Source organism: Oxyura jamaicensis, chromosome 13 (genome assembly GCF_011077185.1).
Source record: "Oxyura jamaicensis isolate SHBP4307 breed ruddy duck chromosome 13, BPBGC_Ojam_1.0, whole genome shotgun sequence".
Lineage (NCBI taxonomy): Eukaryota > Metazoa > Chordata > Aves > Anseriformes > Anatidae > Oxyura > Oxyura jamaicensis.
In genome coordinates this window covers 15,564,306-15,591,849 of record NC_048905.1, presented here as the reverse complement: position 1 = coordinate 15,591,849, position 27,544 = coordinate 15,564,306, and the positions used below count along the sequence as shown (strand labels likewise).

General features: G+C 39.1%; 1 protein-coding gene across 3 annotated transcripts in view; it reads right to left on the bottom strand.

Moving 5' to 3' along the window:
- The window catches only part of TRPC7 (transient receptor potential cation channel subfamily C member 7), a 71,784-nt gene that overhangs the window by 18,545 nt on the left and 25,695 nt on the right, over positions 1–27,544 (bottom strand). For 2 of the 3 annotated variants that reach the window (XM_035338917.1, XM_035338918.1), the window contains exons 3-7: positions 27,108–27,290; positions 12,581–12,745; positions 8,151–8,367; positions 2,611–2,844; positions 469–733 (exon numbers count right to left, since the gene is read on the bottom strand). In XM_035338917.1, coding sequence (XP_035194808.1) covers positions 469–733; positions 2,611–2,844; positions 8,151–8,367; positions 12,581–12,745; positions 27,108–27,290 — 1,064 coding nt within the window. The remainder of the gene's footprint in view (positions 1–468; positions 734–2,610; positions 2,845–8,150; positions 8,368–12,580; positions 12,746–27,107; positions 27,291–27,544) is intronic. The other variant, XM_035338919.1, reaches the window with a different exon arrangement.

The following is a 27,544-nucleotide window of genomic DNA, read 5'->3' as shown; positions in this document are numbered from 1 at the left end:
ATGCAGATATGTTTTGGTCTCATCTCTGTTTGAGATGAAGAGTAGTGTTTTTTGTGTTTTTTTTTGGGGGGGGGGGGGGAGAATAGAGCTGAATGAGTGTGTTGGTTGGACAGAGAGATAACTGGACTTAAGGAATCAGGGCCCCAAAGGAATGTGGGCAGCCCTGGCAGAAAAATGAAGGGAGCAGCTGATGAAGGGAGAATTAAAATTGTTGGGCTCACAGAAAGAGGAATAAGAACACAAAGATATGTTTAAGCATGTCTAAGAGCTGGATTTATGTTTGCATACAGAGTCACCTGCTATACAGACACTTCTCTGTTTTCAGCCGAGCACCTCACATGATCTTTACAGAACTAACAGCAGAAGAGTATTTGGAAGCACCCTGAGTATCTGAGTAGACCCAGCAAGGGCAGTGGACCGGGGTGGACTGAGCCCTGCAAGAGCAGCCCCTTTTCCTTAGGTACTCACGTTGTAAACGCTGGGTTGTATTTCGCACCAAGGTAGTAAGAGTAAAGGTTGAACATTCCAATCATGAAGGCCAGGAACACCATGATGAAGATGACCATGAACTTGAAGATATCCTTCACAGTCCTCCCCAGAGAGATCTGCAGGGGGCCGAAGCTTTCGTTGGCTGGAAGAATGTAAGCAATGCGGGAGAAGCTGAGTACCACAGCTATTGCATACAGTCCTTCTGAAATGATCTGAGGATCCGAGGGGAGCCACTTGTTCCTGGCTAAAACAATACACGTACATTAGGTATTAGTAATGAAACGAGGCACATGGAAGTTATGATGATAAATGACCCCTTTTGAAGGCAGAATCTTGGGTTTGGCCAGGTGAAAAAAAGGAAGGTTTGAAATAACTGATTACTGAAGTCCTGAGCATGCTTTACAAGGATGGGTAAGACATAGTTGTATTTTTCACATGGAAAAGATGAGAGAAATGAGCAAGTCACTGCGATTTACCAAAGTCACACAGCAAATAAATAACATGGCTTTAAACAAATTTGGTATTTTCAGTTTCCTAGTTGAATATAAATTGTGCTATTCCTTTTCCAGCTGAAGCCCTTGTGATGGAAAACTAAAATCACAGCACAGTGGAGTTTGGCCATAGCTTTGGATACATGGCACTGTATCAATATAAGGAATATAAGAAAACATTAAGAAGCCTGAGACCTCTTTTCCTACCATTAGACAAGGAGGCTTAGATTTGTTCAGATAAAGCAGATATAGCCATCAAGTGTATTATCTTTGTATTATCTTTAAATTAAAACCAATTCTGGCAATGTAATCATTCTAATATTTCCACTTTGAAAATCTTCTTGTTGATACTAGAAACACATCATTTGTTTAATCTACTGAAAATTTGAACGTTTATATTAATATATTAATATAGCTTATAAGTGTCATTGTATCAGCTGAGCTACTCGACAAAAGTATTGACTCAGAGCTAAAACATATGACATCTTTAAGGACACAGCAGTAAACTCAGGCATTATTTTCAGTAATCTGAACCCAAGGACAAGAAGCAGATGGTGGAATTCACAGAATCTGGTTGTGACATTCTATTCTAGACCTTTTGCATCTTTGTAGCATGAACTGACTTTAAATGGGTCAGCAGCAAACCAGAGAGAGGCAAACCACAGTGTAAGTTCAGAAGCCTCTTGCTTGCCCAGGCAGGGAGAGGGATGCTTACCTGCAGGGGGGGCACACCAAGCAGGAGGCTGAGCCAGTACCAGCTCACCCCACCAGCAAACCTGTGGCTGTGCACCCTGGTGTGGGGTCAGGGCATGTCTCTGGTGCTGCATGGTGCAAGTCTACAATGGATGAAATCTGACAGCCTGGATCTGCTTTTCCAGCCCCAAGCACATTGCTAGAACATTGTATTGTAAACCTAGGGAGCAAAGGGTGCTCCTCTGTGCTCAGATCTCTAGATATCCTGCAGCCCTCCATGTACAAAAAGTCCCCACAGATTTTGCCCAGGGTCACATCTCATGCTTGCAGAGATGTCCAGCCCCTACACATAAGGCACAAAGCTCTATTCATCTGTGAATATCAGAGAACCATATCAGCCATCAAAAATAATGTTGTCAAGGCTATACTATTGCTTGCATTTCCAAATGTTAGAACTTACAGATGATGTAGGATCTCCAAAATAAAGATTTTCTCGAGAAGGAGCAGCTTATGGGTGTACTTTGTGTTTCTGTGTCTGTTACACAGGCATTGGTTGTAGCAGATATGCATAGCACACCGCCAGTTAGAAATGCAGCTCCAGATGTTGTATTTGTTTTCACATCTCCTCTCTTAAATTTGGAAAATGGAGCAGGTTTATTCATCTTTATTTTAAATTATATCCTGCTCACTCCCAGTTCCTGATTATTTGTTGCTCAAGCTATTTTGTAAAGATGTGATTGACTTAGAGACTCAATGAGGCTCAGTTCTTGATTCCTTTGGGTTGTTTACGAAGATGGCTGGGATGGGTAGATCTCAGAATAATTTATTTTATTTTGAAAATAACCTTCATAAATACCACAAAAAGAAAGGTGTTTTCATCAGTACCACACATAAACCTGAAAGAACAGGAAGCATTAGATAGCAAAAAGCATCTTACCATAAGTAAAGTAAGCAACTTCAGGGGGAAGGGTGACATTATTGAGGTCATCATCTTGAACGTACTGATCTACGTACTGTTGTGCTTCGGTCGCTTTGAGAAAAGCCATGAACCTGGCGGTGAATGATGCCACGAAGATGGACAGCATCCCAAAGTCCAGCAGGTTCCAGAGATGCAACACATATTCTCGTGGACCTTCGTCCCAGATCTCCTTACACTCTGACCATATCATGCCTGTGGAAAGGCCAGAGCATGTTTAACCAGCAGAAACAGAAGGTATTTTTGGATTCAAACAGCCCCATTGCCTGGCTACTGGTTGCTTCTAAGACCAAAGCAAACAATTCTACAGTTAAACTGAATTTCTCAAGAGAATGCTTCATGTGTCATCTTAAATAAATAAATTTAAAAAATATATTTTAAGCCTTTGAGGTTGAATTTTCACTATTTTATTAAAAGGTAAAATAGGTTTTTGATGTGAAAGCATGGTTCTCAAATACTGAAGATATCTACAGCAGATCTACTTCAAACAAACAAAAACAAACAAACACAGAAAAAAAACACAGACTTCCTCTCTTCCCTCCAAAGTCTTCATGCTAAATTGGGCTACTGAAGGTGGTATTGCTTGCTCTGCTGGAGCTTTTCTCCTCTCCTAACCCAGAGAATGAGTCCATTTTAAAAATGGAAACAGCTTAGTGAAAGGAACTCTGATCTAGTAGTAAATACCATCTGATCAGAGAAAAGAAAAGCCAGAAGTTCTGCCATTGCAGAACTTTTCGTCAAGTTTTATATATTAAACAAGAATGAATTTCCAGACACTGAGGTCTGCTTTACCACTTCAAAAATCCTGTGTTTAACCTGAATTTAGAACCCTTCTAACAATACACTTACAGATAAATCTAAATGCCAAAGCCAGAAAATTCAAATATTTTGACATCCATCTTCTACTGGGTAGTGTTGGGGAGGACACACAAATTCACTGGGCAAACTGGAGCCAAATGCTCAGGTCAGATTCACCAGCTTGCCTGACTCTCAGTCACAGCAAGGCTCTGGGGCCAAAATCTTGCTTCTGACTGGATGAAATGTCGCAATAATTTACCCACTGATAATTACAAATATTTCCTCCAATTCTGTTTCCATGGCAGCAGCAAAATTCACTTTTAATCAAGCAGGAGCAGGGCCTGCCAATTTCCATGCGGCCTCCTGCAACCTTGTCCTTTTTATGAACTCTTCTTCAGCCTCTTTGCTGGAAGCTCTCATGGTGTGGCGTGTAAATGCATTTGCTCGGCTACTTCAGAGACTCCTGGAAGCACATGGTGTCCCACGGGGCACAGCCAGAGGTTGGTTATAGGGAAGGAAACAAGACAGTGTGAATCTAGCTGGAGGCTGGAGGAATGCAGAGCAGCTGCTGTCAGTCGCCATGCCCTGGGAAGGCTTTAGAAGGCAAAGAAAAATTAAACTAGCTTTCTAAGGCACTGCTAGCCTGTGACCTCAGAGCCCTGGGATCTCCAGGCAGATTTCAGGAGCTGTGCCGTGATATAGGTTATGGCTCCTATAGGTCTGTCCTGGGAGGCAGCCTGTGGTCTGCTGAGTGCTGAGCAGGGGGAGGGCAGGAGAGGAGCCTCCCAGCTCATCTGCTCGTGTCCACAGGTGCACGGCTGAGTAAAAGCAAGAACTTCATCCCCAGCCGTCACTCAGCACGGTGAGATTTAATAATAAATAGCCTAAGGCAGAAGGTGAAAGAATTGGTTTCTCAGGAACTGTCCTGGAGTGAGGATGAAATATTAAAGAAACACATTTCTATCTTAACAAAAGATAAAAAGTCCCAGAAGTGATAGACATGAAACATTAGGCTGCACATTGCATGTGCACACAGTATAAAAAGTACCAAAGTACTTCAGGAAATATTACTTGCACGTCATTGCCAAACACAGCACTTCTTCACTGATGCCCATAAATGTCTTTCCTGGTTTAAATATTAACTCTCCCACCCAAATTTATTTCTAATCTTGGTCACTTAATATACCTAAGTCACACATTAATGAAGTAAGACGTGTCTAAAACTGAGTAGACTGACTAAAATTAGAATCACTCTGTGAAAGTATCACACTATTGGCCTATAATTTACATCATTCTTTTTGCCAACTACGTGACAGTCATTTTTTATCCATACATATGGAAAAATGTCTATTCAGGACAAGTAGAAAAGTTACAGTAATTATGTGGTCAGTGCTGCTGGGTAATTGTATATGCACTGTGGAGGAGTAATTCAAAGCTTCTAAAATAAAAATACTGAGGAGAGAGAAAGCTGCTAAAATTCAGGGGATCAGACATAAGATGGGACATGAGAACAGAGATAAGGGCATGCAGCTAGGGTAAAGCAGACTTTGCAAGGTGTGCTGGCATTTCAATGGTGTTTCTGAGGTGTTTCTGAGACCCCTTGATGGCTCTGGGAGAGGTTGTTTCCCTGACTTTGATGCACAGAGAGGTGATTTGAGCAGCTTCTGCTCTCCAGTTTCTGGAGGTCTCTCGTGCCTGCTATCCCACAGTGAGGATAACTGGAAATGTCACCTTGACGAGCTCTTCTGGTGTCAGCAGGGGAGAGTCAAGCTACAGGCACAGCCTGTCTGGGAGAAAAATGGAAGCATGCAAGAAGCGCTGTTCACCACCTGTGCACAAAGAGGAACAGTTTGTCAGATTTTTATATCCACTGGCCTGATACATAAATCATGAGCAGCCGGTGTTGGAGAACCTGCTTTGAGCCTTCCTGGATCTGCCAAAGGCTGTAGGATTAGCAGAGGTAGTGGTGCTCAGATTGCATCCACCCAGAGCTTAACTGCTTCCTCTGCTGCTTTTGCAACAGGGAATTTGTCTCTCTAAATGAAATCTCTCTGCTTTCAGTGAATGCTTTTAGCCTATCACTCACACAGACAATCCCAGCCTTCCTCACAGAAGAAATGGGGAAACTGGGATGCAAGGGGAGAGGGGTAGCCAAGGGATGATGAGCCGCAGGTGCATGAGTCTAAATTGCTGTGCTCGGCACTGCAAGGCTATGGACCAAGGGGCAAGTTCTTGTACAACAACATTGCCATATTTCTCTGTGCTGACAGGGCTGTCAGCAGCAGCCCTTGAACTCTCATTTGTAACAAAGAGGAGAGAGTCCAAACCAGCATTTTCTCATCTAAAATGCTATTCCTTATCTGGCTGTTCACAGGGATGTTAAATGGGCTACCAACACTACCTGGCTGATCCAACAATGCTTTATAGCAATGGCAGAACTGCAGGCTAATGGAAAATAAAGGCACTGATATAGACTTGTAAACAGGATGAAACGTTTGCCTGGCTGAAATTTGTTGCTTCTGCTTGGCTTACTCCATTACTCACCTCCATTACAAGCAGTTGGGAACCAGACATGGCAATGTGAGCTTTTTGCCTAACTGAAATTCTTGCACTGGTAGTTTTCTTTTACAGTATACACGTGTGGGCCAATTTTCATACCTCCAGGAAGATTAATTGTGGGGCGTGCTATTACAGGTTGTACTCACTCATGGCCATAGTATGTTATGGTAATGTGTCACATTATCCTCAAATAATGCTATTCTGAACATGCATCATTATTTTATGGTTGACAGCCAAATAATTCAGACAGCCAATTTTTCTCCCCCCAGATGAACCAAGATCAGGGACCTGTAAACTAATTGCTCAAAAATCATCTGCTATGGTTGGAACAAGTAAGGTGTCATCAGCATTCATCATTGCTGTCATAGTATGAAGGAGAAAAGAGAAAGTACAGAAACAGCAGGAAGGAATTTACAAACTGAGGATAAATAAAATTTCACTTTTTAATTGTACTGTGAACTGAAATCTAGGTAACATGCCTATGCTCTTGAGACTGAGGAGAGCAGCTGCAGATGTTGCCAAGCAGGATTAAATACATCTATGCATATTTAGTACCTAAGAGTTTTCTTACACTTCAATATATACTTACTATCTACTTACATTTATCTCTTTGGAAAGCATGTCTTGCTATTTTTTCTGTGATATTTATCTATAACATTTACTTTTATTTAATTATATTTACACTTACATATGTATATTTCCAATATCTATAATATTTTTGCACCAAAAATTTGGGCAGTTCATGACCCTTCATGTTTTGACAGTTCTTAAATTTGAGGGCCACACACAGGACCACAGCAAGTGCCCAAACCCCCAGGAGAGCTGTCCACTGGCTGTGTACACAAGAATTTTACTGTAGTGCTGAAATATTACCTATGTAGGCAGGTAGGTAAAATGGCCAGAGAAGACTGTCAGTGCTGATGTAGGCAGTCATTAGAAAATCTCATTATATTCAGAAGTCTGTACAATGAATCACCTTTCTTCTGCCAGGAAAGTGAAAACCCTTGCTTTAAATGAAATGTTTTCTTCATCTTTCAGGAACTCACCAGGCAGGCAGATACCTACTGCCTATAAGAAAAGAATACCTAGGCTAAAATCTAATCATCTTGTCCAACTGCTTTAATATCATTTTTAAAATATCTCTTGCAGACTTACTCTATCCAGTCTGACATCTATTAATTTTTTTTTCTTGTCTAATATCCTGTATGGGATTCTGCTTATTGTGGGGACAGGGAACAAAGAAATGGTGGCCAGGAAGTCATCAGATAGAGCAGTCCGATCCTATTTTTCAGAGCAGTTTAATGCCATCAGTGCTTATAGAACCATGGAATTATTTGTCCTTCTGCAACAAAATAATCAAAATCATGGTGATGAGTAAAAATAGATATAGAAGAGGTACATAAAGATTCTGCAGAGTTGATAAGCTCAATTTCCCAATAAATCCTTCCAAGCTTGTTTAGTGGTTCAAAACAGCTGATCTGCCAGGAATTAATTGTGCCTATAGAAAAAGTAATATATCTTAATCTTCCTAAAACTCCCAAGAACTTTAACTTGTGCATGTGACATAGTTTTGCACTTGAAGGGTTCATCCAAATGAATCCATAACTTAGAATTTTTGGATAATTTCATTGAGAAAATAAATAAATAAAAATAATTCATACTATAAATTTCATAAAATCCAGCCCTTATTTACCCAGTAACTTTCATCACTAGATGATTTACAAAATACCAAATAACAATAATATACCTATTTTACAGATGAGGAAACTGAGGTTCAATGAGTTACAATAGGATTTTATGGCAGGGTAATAAAACAGGATAGTCATTCATGTCTCAAACGACACATTTTTTTTGCTCAGTTTAGATAGAGCCATGACCTACAGAGAAGCTTTAGGTTACTATGACTACGTAGAATACTACATTCTTTAAGATGCAATGATTAGAACAAGTAGGGCAAACAAATATCATCTGTAACATTCAACATGGAAAATGAAAAATTAGAAAGGTGGCAATTTGCTAAGCATTATTCATTTTATTTATTTATTATTTTTTCTTTCTCTCTTTGGCATATCACTGTCTATCACACTATTCCTGGTCATGTTTAATTTCCCTGGAGGACTTGTAAATATTTTGGTTTTGCTTACCCAATACCCACTTCATGATCAGCAATTCTGTCCATGAGAACTGTGTTGTTTTGACTCTAAATATTTGTTTTGGATGGTCCGTGATGGTTTCATTGGGAAGGTTTTTTACTCCTTCGAACCGATCTGAAGCATTTACTACTAACAGTCCAAGGAAGATTGTGAAAGAAACAGCATGTGCCACAAACTTCATAAAAGGACTTCGGAGGGTCCGTCCCAACTGAAATGAAATGTACACAAGATATTAGATTTTTATATATTTTTTTCAACTGCACTCTGGCAGTTTTTTCTTATAAAATTTTAACCATTTGCCCAAGGTAAAAAAGATCAATTTTTAACAAAAATTCAGAAATGAATTCTAGATCTTGAACTCAATGAGTTCTAGATTTTTTCAAGTTATTCTTTTCTATTATGAGATGTTCTGTCTTGCAGCTTAAATTATGCTGTGAAAATTAATGAAGCATCAATTCTTTCAGTCAATCTAATGCCTTATGACAACACGATATTTTTTCCAAGCAACATGACACAGTTAAACTCAAGGTGTGTAACTACTTGTATGTATTAATTTCTCAGTTACTTTATTAAATCAAAAGTTGATCTTTCATCGGAATGGGACTGCAGGGAAGTGCCTGCCTGCCACTGTTAGGATGACAGAAATGCTGACAGAAAGTGAATACAAAGATTAATTCTTAAGAGAATAGCTCATTTCAAGACTTAATATCCTATCTGTATCAGAAGAAGCATACAGACACATAAAAAAGAAAATACAAAAAATGTAATAGTGAAACAAATTTTTCCTCATGTAAACTAATCTCAACTCCAAGATATAGGAACATATCAAGATAGAAATGTCAATAATATCAAGAAGAAATATCAATACTATTTTCAATACTGTGTTCATAGCAGAAGCTTGACAAAGATTGTTGTAGAATGTAGGTGAACTGAACCATTACAGTTCCAGTGCTTAAACGATACTGAGTCTGTCCCAGTGGAAGATATGGTTCATAAATCCCCAGCATGGCTACAATAAAGCTGAAGAACAACCCAGACAATGAAAACTGCTTATCAGTTATCTCTGTTACTTCTGTAGCATTTGAATGGACTTCAATGGACTAGAGAAGAAAGGTGATACTTTGTGAAACTCTGCAGGCAGGCCAAACAGACATGCTTGCTCTTGTCATTACATTTTTGAGCAGCAGACTGTGCAAATTTCCATCCTAAGTCTTCAATTTTGATCACCAGTAAAATGTTCTGGAGAGCAACATATAAACCAGCAGTTTGTTTCAGTCGCAATCTCCACGAGATGGATGAGTCAGCACATTTCAGGAGAGGACAGGCTTACACTCCACAAGTTTTGTGCCAACCTTTCATCTATCCAGAGGTGATTGAACAACTGACACTAAAATTGTTTTTAATAAACATAATGTTTTGCAGCTGAATGTGAAAAAAGACTTAAGAGTTCAGTTGCAAACTCAAATTAATTCTACTTATTACATTTTTGCAGATAGGATTCTATATTGTATATAATAGACCACAGAGATTCATTAAAGAAGTTTTTCCATTAGAGAGTAATGGCTTGAAAATATATTTACTCAGATTAAAGTAAACAAGTTGTTCTGAGATATTAATAGTTCTATATGAAATTGTAGAATTTGACTAGTGCATCTTAAGAATGGGATACAGGGCAATATGGGTTAGTACAGCTTTTAGAAGTAGGATTTCACATTACAGATATTTCTTTCATTTTTTGTCACTGTCTAGGCTGAGAAATGTGTCCCTGACAGTAAAACTTGAACACAGCCCTAGCCCTGTGCAAAAATCTGGTGAGAGATAAAGCTCCAGGCAAAGGAGCCTTAAGCCATACTCACTAAATCTTTGGGCTATGGGTTTAAAAAAACAGAACTAGAGATTGACTCAAATATCATCAAAATAATATCATAAATAATTACAAAATATAGCATCAGATAAAGGCAGTGAAAAATGCCCGGGAAAGTGGCTTTATCACCTGGGGTCTGTCCCCTGGTTTCCCTGGGAGCTGCAGAAGCTGTACTGGCACTGTCAGGCAACTCCTTTGCCAGAGCATCTGTGTCTTTTAGGTCAGGACTGATTTATGTTAAACATCTGTACTTGATTATTACTAGGGAAAAAAATATTTAATTCTCAACCAGTTGTGTAAAATCACAATTGTTTTGGTGACTTAAAGACAAACAAAATACTTGTAAAAAGTGACCAAGGGAAACATGGGCTGTCCAGAGCATCACACAGAAATCTCTCAATACCACCTTCCTGTCATAGGATAGCTGCCTCCATAAGACTGTCTGCAGTAATAGTATGCTCATGCATCAACCCTCAGTCCTTGAACTTAATAATGATGATTTTGGGTGAGTTTTCAGTTCACAGGGGGAAAATGCATTCATTATGCCAATATTCAGTTATTTATATCAAAGGGCCCAATCAAAAATCAAGACTACATTGTTCTGATCAATGGCAAACCATGCATTGAAAGACAATTGATGAAAGAGCTTACACTTTGACTTTAGGATAGAAAGTTACATATGGTTTTTCAAAATCTAAAGTGGTGCAAAGAAAAAAAAAAAAACACTGAAAATTGAGAATGCATGAAAGGTTTAGTGTAATAAAATCACAATCACTGAAAAGTCCAAGGGGATTGTGCTGTCTCCATTTTATTTCTAATATGGCTACCTCATGAAATTAAAACTAAATAAGTTTCTCAATCATTTCTTGTTTCTTCTGTAAAAGTAATTTACTTTAAGATTTTGACTCATTTTCATTTAAATTCTCTGCTTATTTCTAGTCTAACTGTACTCCTTACCTATTACACTATTCAAACACAAACCTTGTAATTCTGAGAATACACCACAAATGTAGTTGTTGGCTGGTGTGCCAGCTCACAGTACATTCAACAGATGTGAAGGAAATTAAAGAGTTTCATAAATCCCTCCTAGACTGAATTCTGACCTAAAGGAGAAAACAGTACTTTCACACACAAATTCCTGCTGTGGCCTAACCAAAACCAACCACAGTACAGCCCTGGTTTCACATGCACTTCTGCATGTGAAACCCTGGAGTCTTGTCCAGTATTCATAAAAGCTGTGGGCTTTTGTGTTGGTACATGTCTTGAGAAAATGAAATTATATTCTCAGGCATTCAAAGAGAAAGTACTCGTCTCGGAGATATTTTGAAGGACGCCAAGACTTAAACATGTTTTATTATCTCTGATGTTCTAAGACCGTTTTCGAAAGGTTTGCCTGGTTATACTACCAGACAAATCTTTTGAAATTATAGGGTTTCCTTAATAACCGTCAGTGGGTCTATAATTTCTTCAGCTTGACAAAGTTAGAAAGAATTCCTTACTGGGTTTTGGAAAGAAATGGAAGAAGTTGCTTTCAAGACTGAGTAATATTGCCAATGCCAGGGGTCATTTCTATCAGATTTAAGTACCTTTGATAACCCTCTTGCTGAGGACACTTTACCTTGTAATGGATGGTGTTGCTGAATGTGAAATGAACTTCTCCCCTCCCACCATTTTTTCTCTATCTATATACATTTCTTTACCAAGAGGAGTGAGAAAGCTTTTCATCACTCTGCCACATACCTATTTATCTCAACTCGTTTGAGCAGTTTCCCTTGAGATGGAAACCTACTTACAGAGTTCATACCACAGACAACTCAGGCTTTCACACAAACTAATATTTGGTTCTGGCCCTGTGACCTCTAAGACTTAGCAAAACTCTCCTGCTCCATTTGATGCTGTGAGATATAGCATGGCCATATTTAGGCACATGGAAGTTTTCCAAGTTTCATAATCTTTTTCCCTCAAAACTGTAAAGATTTTAAGATTAAGTCTAGTCTTCTCTGCAGCACTAAACTGTTCACCATGGCTTGCCAGAGTTTCAGGCACATGTGTCATAATGATGCTTCAATAACTGAAAAATATAAGATCAGAAAGGAGGAAGAAAAGGAAGAAAGGAACCTTGAAAAATGGACAAATCTGTTACACAAAGTACAGAAAAAAGCAATGAGTCTAAACAGCAGAGTGAACTTCAAGGGCAACAAAACCCTTCCTTAAGATATTCCCCATTTTGGTGGTTCTTTTATTCTTTCTTTACCCCATTCCCATATTGTCATTCCCTTTTCATTTATTATTGTTCCTACTCTTTTATGCTCACATGCTGTCTCAATTCTCATTCCCCCACAACCTCACTTTCATTAATTTTGAAGATGAACCTGAGACCATGCCTAACAGCTCTATTTGTGTCTATCAAGCAACCCCTCAAGATAGCCCTCCTCTGAGGCAATCTTAGAAGATAAGCACTAATCACTTCCCAACAGCGTCACAGAAACATCTGAGACTTCATTCCAGGCCCTGAACAGAAATCACCATCAACAACATGCACTTAAGGAGTTTGTACCTTGCTGCAGGGAGCAATCCAGTAGGCTATGGCAAGGAAGGGCAGGCCAATGGAGACCCCGAAGACAGCCAGAAACTTCACAGCTATAGATTGCTGCCGTAAGCCTGAGAGGTTTTCATACCACATAGTGAGTAATTGCTGCTGGCAGTTGGGGTGAGCAACAAACTGTAAGAGAAAAAGAAGCATCAGTAGCATTGTCTGAAGAGAATGAGATTTCGGTGAGCAACCTGCTAAATATGCCCAGTGGAATGTCATGTCTTTGAAGTCCAACATAGCTTTTGGTGTCACAAACAGAAGATTGCAAACCCAACATCTGTCAGTGGCCAGCAAGGACAAAGCATCTCTGTGGGGTCAGGGTCTGCTGCTAAGACAGTCCACATCACGATTCAGAAAAGAAACAGAGAGGCAGTTTGATGACAAACTCAAAAAATCTCTGTTAAGTTCCTAAAGACGTAGGCTATTGAAGTAGTAGCTCAACACAGCCCTAAAATTATATTGTTTCTATTCACTACATATTGACCTAAAATGAACCATTCTGCACTATTCTCCTTCTCTTGTAACCCATAAGAAGTCTGGCTGCAGTGAACAACTTTAAATACTTTATCTCACATTATCTTTCAAAAACGATGGTTCATTCTTTACTGATCAGACAAAAAGACAAATTTAGAAGCAGAAGGAAGCACTCTGGTACAGAAAGTACACGTTTTGTATCCTGCAACTGAGATTCTTCATCATCTTATTGTTCAGAGGAAGAAGAAAAGGCAAGGAGCAAACAACTGAAAAGGGCAATTTCTTAATGGGAAAATGACAGCACCACTGGATCCCTTGAAAGAATTTTATAATAAAAGATTAAGTTTCTCTATTTCATGTTATTCTTCAGAGTGATTGAATTTAGTATGTGACTGTCTTTAATAACAAAGAAAGGTAATTAAAAGGAAAATAACTGAAAGAAAAGATGAAAAATAAATATGTTGCTAATGTAGCTGATTACATTCGGAGAACTGTTTCATTTATGAGTTTGATGGGTGACTAAAAGTTCTTAAAAGGGAAATATAAAACCCTCCACTGTTTCAAAAAGCAGAACTTTCTGGAGGGAGGGAGAGGTTGGAAGACTACAGAAAGAGGAGAAAAGAGGAGGCTACTGGGAGTCTGTGGCTGCTGTGGCCCCACACAGAGGTGTGTTGCATGGTGAACACGCACCAGGTCAGGCAGCTGTTGCCTCACTCCAGCCCTTTTCATTGCAGATAGATGGAGATATTTCAGCTGTCCCCAAAAAGCTGTGTCCAGATACATCTTAAAAAAGATTTTTCATCCAAAAGCATCCTAGAAAAGCAATACACAAACCTGAAAACCAGAAAATTCTAACTGCGTTTTCATCTTCATTGTTTTTGCAAAGAAGATCACATCAGAAATCTAATGGACTATTTTCTAGAAGATTGTATAATAACAAAACAGTTACTTGATTTTTAATGACCAGTTCATTGCTAGTGCTGAATGAAATACAGTTGCACAGCAATTAAGATGGCTGTGGAATAACACATTTCCTCTTTAACAGCACATTAATGACCATTTAAAATACACTTCTTCAGAGGAATTTGATAGGCTCCGGGGTAGGGGGGCTACCTTTCTCAAAAATAAAAAGAAAAAGGAAAGAATAACTACCTCTCACTGAATAAAACTTCCTGAGTGAAGGAATTTGATAGGTACTTTGGATGAAGTAGAACCACTAGCAGTAGGGAGGACTGCAAGGGTCACAAAAAGTGGCCATTCAAAAGCATTAAGTGCTTTACCTCCTGGTCAGAAGTCCTCCAGGCTGATAAGGATGATCCATCAGGATCTGTGAGCTCAAGCAGACTGCTTTCCAATGTTTCTGCTTTCAGAAATGGCTGCAGCAGCTTTTCTGATCCCATGCCACACACACTCTGGTAGTCACGTTTTTTTCCTTATGCCATATATGCCTATATGATTTACTAAAAAATATAACACTTTTCTCCAGCCTATCAGTTACATATATTCTTTGAGTTAAAATGCTTAAAAAAATAAATTAAAAAAATCAAATGCCAATGTGAATAGACAGCTTAAATAACAAATTTGCCAGCGTGACATTTTTGAGAGATGCTGAAAGACACAGCCGCATTGACAGCTCCAAAAGTCAGCGTTCTGTGCTACAGGTAAGTAAGCTCTGGATAAGATGTGGTGTTGAATAAAACATGGAAAAAATTCTCAAAGCCTTTAGTGTGAATTGAGAGTCCAAAAGAACTGTTTTGCACAGAGGAATAAAGAGGATGTTTTAGTGATGACTGTAGATAACTCATTGGATGATATCTTTTCCACATTGCTGTCTAATCTGATGTATGACAGCTCATTCTTGTAGCTTATCACGTATATGTGTTGTGGGAATGCACTTTACAGCTCTCATGACAGAGAGCAAGACTATTTCCTCAGCATCTATGTTCTAAAATGCATGAGTTTCACTGCATAGACAATAAAAAATCTTTACATCCCTATAACTGAAGTTCCTTCAGATCCAGAACACTATAAGATAGAGGCACTTCTGTCTTTTGTTTTCCTTCCAGTATATTATACAGAGAGGGGACCTGTGATGAGGACCCAGATACTGCTGCTGGTCACTATTAGCACTGCTGTTGCCTAAGCTGGCAGTGGTTAGGCGCCCTGCAAACGTCCCATCCAGCACATCCCGCAGTCCCTACATGAAGGGCATCTCTCCCACCTGGCATCAGGTACTGGATAAATGACACACAGGTGACAGAAAAACAGGAAATTCTTGAGTGCCAGCCCAAGTTGAGACATCAAACAGGGGAAATATATCTATATATATATATATTAGAAAAAATGCTGTAAATCTATCAGCAGGAATAAGAAAACCTATGGCAAGATAGGTAAAAGGCAGAGATTGGCCACAGATAATTGGAATTAATCATACAGAAAAAAAAAAAAAAACATGTTTTTATTACTGAAATAATTGTAATTAACTTATGAGTGCAAAAATCCACCATTGAGGCAAAAGTATTAACCACTCAGATGGGTTTATCTTGCTCTGCTAAGGCACATAATGCTAAATAGCCAAGGGCTGAGGTAGGAAGGAAAAACTCCTCAGTGAGGCAGTGCAAACCATTCAAGAACTTCATGCCAGAACCAACAATGCAAACCAGAGACTTTAACATCCTGCTTTCACAGGGAACACTCCTGTAACACTCCTTCCAGCTCATCCCTGCACCGTAAGCCCCATAGTGCTGGCAAACATCAGCAAATGCAAGTTACAATTCAGAGGAGCAGTGGAGTGTTTAATCAGCAAGTGAGAGCTAGAAATGGAGTCACATCAACAGATTTGCAGAACATTTGTAATATCAGCAGGCACTGCAAGAGGCAGGGACAAGACATTTTTCTTTCAATCATGTAACTGTGTTCATCTGCTTTGAACCACTTTTCTGAGTTCATTATTAAACATTTATCCTTTGATGTAGTTTGTTGCTTCTGCAAACCATCCTTAACACTGATTAACAGGCTTAAAGCTGCAGCACCTGCTCATGGGAGTGCCGACTTGGCTGCATGATGCTTCCAACGCTGGAGATCCTAGCGAAAACACCAACATTATTGCGATGACTCATTTGAGTCAATCATCATCACCCTGTGCCTCTGTACCACCTTGTCTCTGTGCCACTGCGTACAAGGGAAAATGAGGTGAGCACTGCATGGTGTGTATACGCGGCTTCTCCTGTTTTGCCAGGGATGTCAGCAGGGAACCAAGAAACAATGGTGCAGCTGGGATCCACTCATATGAAAACCCAGGTGGGACCTGAAGCATGTGCTCATGGATCATGTGCTCTGAGATGATGAAAGTGCCTTACTGTTATTAGAGAACTTCTTGTTATACCTCACAGAGTTGCTGTGCTGCTGCTTCCAGCAGGATGGAGGCCAGCCCTGATCCGGGCAGCAGCAGCAAAAACAGAGGCAGAAAGGGATGGAAAGCAAGACTTGCCCTCCTCCACCTCTGTGTAGAAAATGTCTTGTTTCTTGTACCAAATCCTTCATCAAAGGAGATATGAAATCATCTTTTTTCAGTGGGCTGCTGGAGATGCTCTGGGAGTATCAGAAACATAGGCAGAGGTGGAAGAAACTCAGAAATCAGGATGTTACTGCTGTTTTCCTGAAGGGTAAAAAAATTGCTGCCATTTCATTAAAGAGGACCAGCTGAATCAAAGCATTAAAGAGGTGCTCACATGCACATAACTTAAAAAAAATATTAATATATATATATGTATTATATTCAAAGCACTTCTCACTTTTGAAGATTCATTTGATACATTTGATAGTTAAAGCATTTTTAAAGGTTTGGAACCTAAATATCTGCACTTATACTGAATAGAAGCTTTTGCTTGAACTGAAGTATATATATATATATATTTCAAAAATCTTGGGGAAAAAAAAAAGAAAAATACATTAGAACAGTTTTTGATCTAGTAAAAGACCCCCATACTCGCAGTGCTATTTCAGCAATGCAGAACAGGAGATGAAAGAGTGTAGTGAAAATTACTGAAGCTTTCTAAGAAACACACAGTAGAGGAAAAGGCCAATATGTATACACATAAGCCTTTTCTTATTCTCACCTTGTACTCTGTGTTCTCTGAACCTCCAAGTGAACAGAAAGAGCTTTGTTTTGAATATGCTATTTTGAGATACCTTAACAAAACAAGATGGGACATATTTATTTCATGATCCAGAGTGGGGACAAAAAAAAATCTGCCTTCAGCAGTGCTTGTGTTGCTAAACTCCAACAAACGTGGTTGTCACAGGATAAATATGGTGGGATATTGACTCTCCACTTTCTGTTGGGCCTGATAAGGAGAGCAAGGAGCACTGCAGAATTTTTAAGAAAGAAATAGAAAAGTACTTGGACTCGAATCATTATCCCCTTATTTATTAATTTTAAAAAAATAAGTGAATTTCCAACCCAAATATCCATGCTGTGGGACTGTGACCTCTTCACAAATAAGATCTACTCCAATTACAGTTAAATGCTATCCATGGCCACGGGCCCAGTTTTTAAAACCCTTTGCACCAGAGTAACCTTACAATGGAAAGTACATCAGCTGGTCCAAATTCCTTCATCCAGGAGCAAAAAAGAATTTCATGGATCCCTCTTCAACTTGGATGAAAGAAAATTCAGCTGATCAAACCAGCTTCAATGGGATCTGACCATAGCATAACAATAAACCCTGCATGAGGAAGGGTCCCCTGGGCTGTTGCAGTTGCTGCAGAGACACACAGAGAACATGAAGCAAGGAAATGTCCCTGCCCTCAGGATTTCTGCAACTTTTCCTCTCTCCCTGGGGTTCATTTGACTGTCTAATGTCATCGCACAAATATTCATGAGGTTCTTGCTCATCCTGTAGATGATCTTTATGACAGCCTTGGTGAATATTCAGGTATCTGGAGTCAAACATCAGCATTTATAAACCTTGTGGTAAAGGGGAAAAGATTTTATTTGCATTCAGAGCCCAGATGACCTGAAATTATCAGGACAAAATAAAAACAAATTGTGCAGCCTCAATCTCTGAGTTATTTTTAAGGCTTAAAAAAAAAAAAAAAAAAAAAAAAAAAAAAAAGGGTATTTATTACGCTTTTAGTAATAAACTAAGCCTTTTGTAAAACCACTCATGTGTGCCTTTCTTACCTAAGAAATCTTTCTTATCGGAGCAATTTGGCACTGGGGAAATACATGCTTGCGTCAGATCCCAAGACACCCACGTATTTCCCAGTTTTATGGAAATCTAATATCTGGATCCATTTGCTAATTAACCTGCATTATCTAGTGCAAAATACTGATTTTGAACACTTTAAACTTTAGCATAGCTACAGTCTGCAACCATATATCTTTCCTGTGACTCAGTCTGCTCTATAAAAGCATGTATGTTGTTTGGGATTGATGTTCTGCTAAATCAGCAAGCACATTATCAGGGTTGTGATCTCACTTCATGAAAGTGACAAGAAGCTAGGGCTAAAGCAACAAAGGTCAGCCCAGCATCCCAGTGTTGGCGTAATTGCCCAAACGACCCATGCAATGCAGAGCTCTAAAGGAGGAAGCTTGGTCCCATGAGAATGAGCAATGTGAATAGAAACAGAATTTGACTGGGCACAGAATATGAAATGGGAACAAAATATTAAACAGGCACAGAATAAACCCAAATAAAAACAAATTAGCTTAATATAAAGCAAAAATAATGGGGTAAATAAAGCTGCCAGGAGCATTTCAAGTGCAATTTGCCTATTGACAGAAATGCTCTGTAGTGCCAAGTGAAAACACAAAGTTAATAATCCTTTTAGTAATGGATTCTTTTTTATTATTATTGCTGATGTTCTCTCATATTTTCAATTGATGTTATATAAAACCAAGTCTGATAAATTTTAGATGTATAACTACAAAATTTAGTGTTTACACAAATTCTTTAATTATTTTGATTTAAATATTTTTCTGTCTAAATTTTCTTAATAATTTCACTTTCTTGAGACAAGAACAGGAGCTCTTTTTTTTTTTTTTTTTTTTTTTTTTTTTTTTTGGCCTAAGCATTTTTGTATAGAGTTGTGAATACTGTGGTTGGCTCCTGAGAAAACTCCAGTTCTACAATTTAATGAGTTGCTTGTTTTATGAAGAGATTTGTTGCTAAAGTCTAGTATGTCTTTTTACATGTATGAATAAGTCTTATCACTGAATTATTTATCTGAAAACAAGCAAATGAATTAGCAATCCCAGCCTCCAGGTTTTCCATATCTCTGCAGAATCAAATCCGCTTGGAAATCCTTATTTAATTTTTCATCTGAAAACATGTCACAATAAAAAGCTACCAAAAAACAAGTTCCTTGCCTCTTCCTCTCCCCAGCAAGTGTGCCAACTCTTTTCCTTGGCTACATGATGAAGAAAGGCTGGGCTGGTGCTCATACTCTGAGTATGCCTCCATGGTATAGATAACTCTACTCCCAAGGCTACAAGACTTGCTTGTAAGATAAGACTCCTCACCATGAGGTAGAGAGTCCTCCCAAAATTATTAAATGTAGCCATCTACAGGTGTGTGACAAGATTAGGATAGATGCAGCTTAGGTCAGTACACATGGAAATACCCAAATTTAAACACCACTTAGGAAAACTCCTTCAATTTTAAAATATTGAATCTTCCTTTCTTGAGAGTTGGTATCCATCCCCATCTGATTTTCATCCCACATACACATTAACATGTCTACTGCCTATGGGGAAATAGATGAAGCCAAAATTGGGGGCACCTAAGGTCAGGTTTATAGCAGACAATATAAATTGTTCTTTTCTAAGAGGATTTTAATATTAATAAAGATATTTTTAAGTCCTTTTGTCTATGATGGAGATACATGCAAAAGATTTGATGTGTTCCTCTGCTCTCTTGTCAATGTCTTGATGAACATCTAAGACCCTGTGACACTTTGCAAATGAAAATAATTGTCTGCATATTACAGTAAATTGGGAATATTGCAAACACCACTCAGGATGGAGAAATGATTCATTCAAGTCTTGAGAGGATGTATGTATGGGCAGGAAATAACAAAATGAGATTCATCTTGGAATAGAAAAGAAATTAAAACATCTGGGCAAAAGATAATCATCAGAACCACGAATTTTAGTGGGAGGAAGGAACCTTGCTAATGAAATAGTCAGAGACATAGAAACTGCTTCTGTGAGGAAGGGAGGTAACTTCTTCCTTTTTTTTTATCTCTAAAAAAAAAAAATAATGCACAAATAAAAATATAATAAGAGTAATTACATGAATAAACTTAAGAATCCACAATGACCTGGGTGTTTACCCTGCTCACATAGAAACTATTGAACACACATGACTGTTCACACAGAAACTAATGACATTTATACAGCACTGACTGGCTCCAGTGATGGAGACAAGAGGCACTTTTCATCCCTCGCCACAGTCCCAACCATCAACGAATGACTTCAGTAAAACATTCCTGAAACTAAAGAATTGAAAAAAAAATGACAAGGAATTACAGAAAACAAAAACAAAAAGGCAATTTCTGAAAGCTTTGTTTTCTTGAAGAGTTCTCCTCTTTCAGACCTCACTTTTGGATGGTAAAACATAGCCCTGTCCTCCTTCAAGCCTTTATCCGTGCGCTTTACAGCCATGAGTACAGAAGATCAGTACTCATCCCATAGGAAACTCCTAATTTTTATCCTGTTCCAAAGAGGGACAAACAGCCACAAGAGACATTTTCTGTGACCTAGACAGCTCTGAAAGCTGTGGAGGTGAAACACTTCATTTGGGTTACTGAAATGCGGTTTTCCATTGGTGTTAAGAAGAGCACAGAGGCTGTGAGCGAGGCTGTGGGTGGTGTGCCCTCTCTACCTCTGCCCTTCAGCAAGCTCCCCAGGGCACAGCCTTGCAGGAATTTGCAGGATAACTGCAAACTAAGAGCACGCAGAGCTCGCCCACGATGGTGTGTGGCACAGATATACTCATTGCTCTCTGAAGAGAGGAGTTGCAGTACTTTCTGTTGGCCCTGGGCTTCCTCTGCCCTCCATTCTCCAACATATTTCCTTGTGCCCCTCTTGCAAACACTGAGCTTTCCCAGTCTCCCTTGCTAGCTGAGCTCTGCTCCAGCCTGTGCTTGGGACAGAAGCTGGTGTTGCACACTTTGAGGGGCAGAGCTGGCCCCTCAGCAGGAGCAAGGGCTGCTTCTTTTGGCCATTCTGCAAACTAACCTGAGGCTTCCCTGCAGCATGGAAATACTGCAGCTGGTGCCCTATTCACTGGGGAGAAGCACTGTGGAAGGCCATTTTGGTACAAGACATTGTACAAGATGAAACGGCATCCTCTGAGCAAGTGAATGGGGAGCACAGGTTGTTGCAGCAGTGTGCAATACCTAGGACTTTTCACGTCCTTGAGTACCTGAGTCGCGTGACCAAGGCAGTGAAAAAATTATAATCTAATGCAGCCAGGAGTATTCTGTTTGGAGCATCCTCCATATGTTAATTATTAATAATACTTTTATGAGAAAAGTTCCTGTTCCATCTCTCCGTTAAATAGGATTTAAACAGCCATCTGGTGTTCTGTTTAACTCTTATTAATTTTTTTTAAAACCCAATTTGTGTGTCTTACTGTTAATTAATTTAAAACTCGTGAAAGAGAGAGGCGCTCTGGCTTTGTGATAAATATGAACTGAGCTGCTGAGAAAATAGAGATGGGCACTCAACATTTGCATTTAAAAGAATACAGCAACAAAGAGTCTGACTTTGGGGAAGAAGAGAATGAATGTCACCTCTTACAGCGAAACAACAGCTTTAGACACAAAGGTAAATGTCAACATATAAATCCCCAGACAATATTAGAGGATGACAAGAAAGGATCATAACAACATGGACAAAAATGAGAACAGAAAGCATGGAGTGTTCCCTAAAGCTGGTGTACACTAGTAAAATGGGTTTGTTGTGGTCCATCCAAAAACCATGTTTCTACACTATTGAGTGTCTGAAGGAAGAGTCCAAGAGAGTGCTGTCCCAGTTTCTGTATCTATACTTTTCACTAGCAAAAATCACACCCTGGCTTAATTAGAAATGAATTCACACACAAAGGATACTTGTTCCACCTGTATATTTCCACTATCTGACTGGAATCGTTCAATTCTTTCAAGAAAAGAAAAGAAAAAAAAATCTGCAATTTCCAATCAAGAACATGAAGTTAACTCTCACTTAGATCTTATGAGCATGTCGCTATCCAGCTATGGAGATGGGGAAAGGTCCACTGCTTCAGGGTAGACGAACTTTTAAGGTATCAAAATTCCACTGGAATTCATTTAGTCTGGGGCTAATCTGGTTCTTGTAGAGCACACATGAAAAAACATAGAAGAGAAACTGGTGTGGTGGTTGAGATTGGTTTTATTTTCTTTCATTGGAACCAGAACTCAAATTTAGCATCTCGGACTTTTGGTTATAATCCATCTGAAACAGCCAACCTAAATAACTATTGATTCACCTTAATGCTGCTTTTTAATTTTGCCATTTCCATGAGTAGTTGCTGGACTCTGCCATGGTGTTTGCTCTCATGCAGCGTAGGAGAGGGCTGGGAGCCATCACAACCCAAAGGACTCACATGCACAGCAGCAACACAAAGGGCTCTGCTGTTTTTCCAGCATCCAGCCTTTCTCCTCCCTTTGCCAGCAGCCCTGCACAGCTGGAGGAGAAAGAAATCTGTCCTTGACTGGGCTATGCACATGCAAAGCATAATTAAATAATACCGGGGGTGACAACAGTGAATTTGCAACAGTTCCAGAACATGGGCTAAAAGTCCATTTCTTGAAAAGCATCCAGAACTTAATATATGTCCAAATGTTTGCAAATTGTTTACCTCACTCTTGACAAGCTGTTCTGATTGTAATAATTTTCAAGGAATCATGACTCATTAAGATACCTAATTTGAAGGGAGCAATAACTCTGAAAAACTTGAACAGAGGATATATGAGTGCGGGTTTCCAAGAATCCTGGGGTACAAAGTGTTTTAGTTCTTTCAGGTATAGAATTAGAGTAATACGGTTTTTAAAGACAGCTTTTAAATTACTGCAGTTTTGGCTTTTTCCTTGCTGTGAAATATGTACAAGCAGAGTCTCTTAATCCTTTGGTGACCTTCAATACAAAGTACTTCAATTATGTTACAGAGAGTTAAACTTGCTTTCTTGCCAGTGTGCCATATATGCTAGGAGGCTGTTTTTCAGGAAAAAAAAAAAAAAAAAAAAAAAAAAAAAGGAAAAGGAAAAGGAGAGACAGACAAGGCTCCAACGTCTGCAGCTTCTGCTGTTTTCTTGAGTAAGTTGTGTTGAAGTTTCCAGCTGCAATTTTACTGGATGGAGGAGGTAAGGAGGCTTCTGTGCTGCTTTTATCATACAAGATATTTCCTGAACCATCAGGGTGTGATGGCTGAGCAGCTCTGACCTCCCCATCAGTTCAAAGCCAGGTTGCCCTTGGAATTTGGTATTTTCAAGCAGGGATTTGCCCTTCAAAAACAGAGGCTTGAGAAGCACTGTATTTTTGGCTAAAAGCAAACGTGAGGTTCATGGGCAAGCTCCCTGTTATTCTGCTGTGCATGCAGGGGAAGTGCAGCCTGTACCTCCAGCCAACTGTGACTTAGGAACACGACTGCTGAATTTCAGATGAAGGAGATATTGTGATGGGACCAAAATTAGCACCAATAATTTATATTGCATGTAAATTAATTGCATCCCTAAAGTTTTGATAAGGGTATAAAGGAAATAAAAGCCAGAGGATGACAGAACTGATTTAAGTCCATGAAATGGAAAGCAATGTCTCTCAGTTTCAGGGTTGTGCCTCTTCCCAACCTCAACACTGTGGGGCCTTTGAGGGGGAGGACAACTCCGGTGAGCTGGGCAGGGTGTGGGAGAAGCTGGTAGGCCAGCTGCTGAAGTTAAATAAAAATACCATTCTTAGACAATGTGAATGTTTTGGCTGCACTGCGTTAAGTGTGATGAAGTAACAGACTTCAGGAAATTTAAATGAACAAGGAAGATTTTCAACGTTTATGCAAAGGCCTGATGAAGTTCCACAGTTGCAATTTGCTATCCTGCCTGAGGATGGGAGCCCTTGACACCTTTCATAGACTCTGGATGTAAAAGTGTGATAAAATATGTTAAATAATAATTTTCAGTATAAATTGTTCTCTGCAATTTTTCATCAAATGAAGCTTACCACAGGCACTCACAGTACTAATAAGAAAATGTGAAATAAGAAGCTAATGGTAGACATAAATTTAAAGAAAAAAAATAAAATATTTCTTAAAATTTAATTTGCAAAGGCAAATATTTGGTCCAGAGATGAATTTAATAATAATAATAAAAGCAACAACTGCCACATAACCTTGAACAACATTTTTTCCCCTCTGTCAGACTTCTCTGGGGCTGTTTCTGGGTGAGTTGCAGACAGCCCTGTCTCAGCATCCAGACTTGGCTGGGGCAGGCAGTGCTGTCAGACAAGCTGATGAGGTCTGGGGGTCTGCATGCTGTAGGTGGAAGTCACCCAGAGCACCTCTGTCTGCATTTCACACTTGGAGGGCCAGATGATGCCTGTGAGTCATTGCATTAGCTTAGGAAATGTGACTTGAAATTTACAGAATCAGTTCAAGAATTTAGTAAATTTGTATTATAATTCACTCCCCATCTTACCCTTCTCTATTATATGATTTTTCTTAAAATGAAATAGGTTTTATAACACAGGTTTTGTATACTTAAGCCTAAATGCCTCTCCAATGGATATAAAAATTGTACCTGAATTCTATTGCCTCTTAAGGAAATCATTACTGTGTTACCATAACACAATTTCTTTGTTCAGCAAGTATGTGTAATAAATATCAGTCTATTATCATAAGTCACTGCCAATAACCAAAGCCATTTATCTGACTATTTATCCGTATCTCTGCCTCCCACAAACGAAACTATCTTACTTTCGAGTTAGCAGTTAAATGCTCATCTTACACACAGACACATACTGCCTGCTGAAATGACTGTTCTGAAAAGCGCTAAGCTGAGAGTCACCATGAGATTGACTAATGCTCATGTTTATGTTTTGTAATTAGTTTAACAGTTATTATCTGTGAACAACAAGTTTCTGATCCAGAAAGGATAATCAGCTTTCCTGGGCATAGGAAGTTATTTATACATAAAGAGACCAACTGCATATGACCTACCACAGATGCTTTCGATTAGTGGCTACGTGTTAAGAAATAATACACTAATATAAAACGCAAGAAGTGGAGGAAATGTTTCTTTGAAAAAGGCTGTTAGGACAAATGTGCTCAAAGCAGCACTATAGAATTCAGCTCTGGCTAATGATCTCGGTGTCTAAAGTGTGACACAAAATATTTAGAAGATTAAACAAGAAAAAATGGTAAAGAAAACTTCATACATTGAAAGGGTTTGATGTTCTGACCAGCTTTGTGGTAACTGTTGGATCGTGGGTCACTGGGGGCTGCTCCTTGATGATGTACTGTGAGCGTCTTTTAGACGAGTTCATTTTCTGAAAGCGCATCAGAGCAAGTTTGGTCCCCTGTTACCAAAGCAACAGCTTTAATAGCTGAATTTGACCCAGCTTGTTGAAAATCATCTTACTAAGCACAGCCTGAGATATTATGCTCAGTTTTGGTGATGGAACGATGCAGACATACAACACCCTAAGAGGAAATACCTCGCTCCTTACCATGAGCTCCTGTGTGAAAGCAATTCATTTGAAATAAGAGCTTTAAGGTTCTCTAATGGCTTTCATAATAGGAAAAGACCTCCTCTGGCCAGCACAGTAACACAGTCAAGAGGCAAACTGGGGCAGGTGATGGGTTTGCAAGAGGGAAGAGAGAGCAGATGTTAGCACACAAACTTGGAACACTCTTTCAGATCTGTTGCAGGAGCCCAGTTGCCATCAATGCATGTTGTAGAAGCAATTAATTGGGACCACACAGACCCAGGATTTGCCAGAATCAAATTTTCCACTCACAGAACATAATTCTATATTTTTATTTTTTTTTCTTCCTTTTTCCCCCAAAAACTTACAATATATATCTCCCTTCTATTTATTAGATTTGATGAAATTCTGAACACTCAGAATATGGATGGGAGTTTTAGGAGGGTGGAAGTTGTGAAACTATCATTATTTAAACAATCTTTATCTATTCTAATAAGTTTCCAAAAAAATAAAGAATATGAGTTCAGCAGATTTCTTTTTGTTTGTTTAAGGTTTTAATCTAACCCTGAAAGAAAATCCTCAAGTTATATATACATATATATTTAATTCAAATTCCACTTTCCTGTGGACTTCTATAAAGGGTCCTGACTATGAAGAAATTGGTACTTTTTGGGTATGTTAGTTCTGTAACATTACAGAAAAGGGAACAGTTTTGATGGTTGCAAGTGTTTTTGGAGAGTAACTAACCAGAGCCGTGGATCAAAGCAATCAGGGAGCATCTGAGAGCAGACTGAGGCAACCAGAGACTTGGTCTGCTAACTTCAATCATGCTGCAAAGTCATGCACAGTCTGAACAGAGATCTAGTTTGAAGGAAAGACAGATAGTCTGGGACCGGTGAGCAGCTGATTTATATCCTTTCCTTTTACAATTTTTGGACAAAGTTGCCACAACATCTGGTAGATTCATCCCTCACCTCCCTGTAAGTTGCAGTGAAGGAAGGAATACCCTCAGTTTGCTGCAAGAACACACCCTGGTCCCTGCTGAAATCTTCTCAGATTTCATCTATATATCCATGTCTATCACATTAACAGAAATGTTGCACCTTCTGTAATGTTTCCTTTGCAAATATGCCTCTCCACATAAAAGTACGTGAGCAAATCATGTCATAAAATGCTAAAACCTGAGGACGGTCCTGGTTCCACTGAAATCCATCTTTCACATTTTACAGGTGACTTCAAAGAAGCATAATTTAGATGTGAATACATATCTAGCAGACAATCAGATAAATAGCTTACCTTTTTGACCTCGTATTTAATAGCCAGTTTAATTCTGCTCAGACTTGGTCGATGGTGCTCAGGGCACAGATGTATGTTCACATCTCCATTCAGGATCGCCTCTACTTCTTCAGTGTCTCTGCACAGGTCCAGTACCCCCACTACAAAGTCCTTGCATTGCATAGATAGCTTCCTATAGTCATTCTAAGGGAAAAGAGAGAAACACAAGCTATTCAGTTGTGCACTTAAGAGCATGCCTCAAACAAACAAACAGAAAAAGACAGAGAGGGCAACTGTGAGCAAGGTTACTTTGGCAAAACCTGCTGGCTGGAATAGTAAGAAAGCACTTGATTTCAGCCAACATATAGCTAACTTTTTACAAATATATATGAAATCCTTCCACAATTAATCAGCAATGTTCCTATCAGCAGCATATTTTACTTTACAGAAAAACAAAC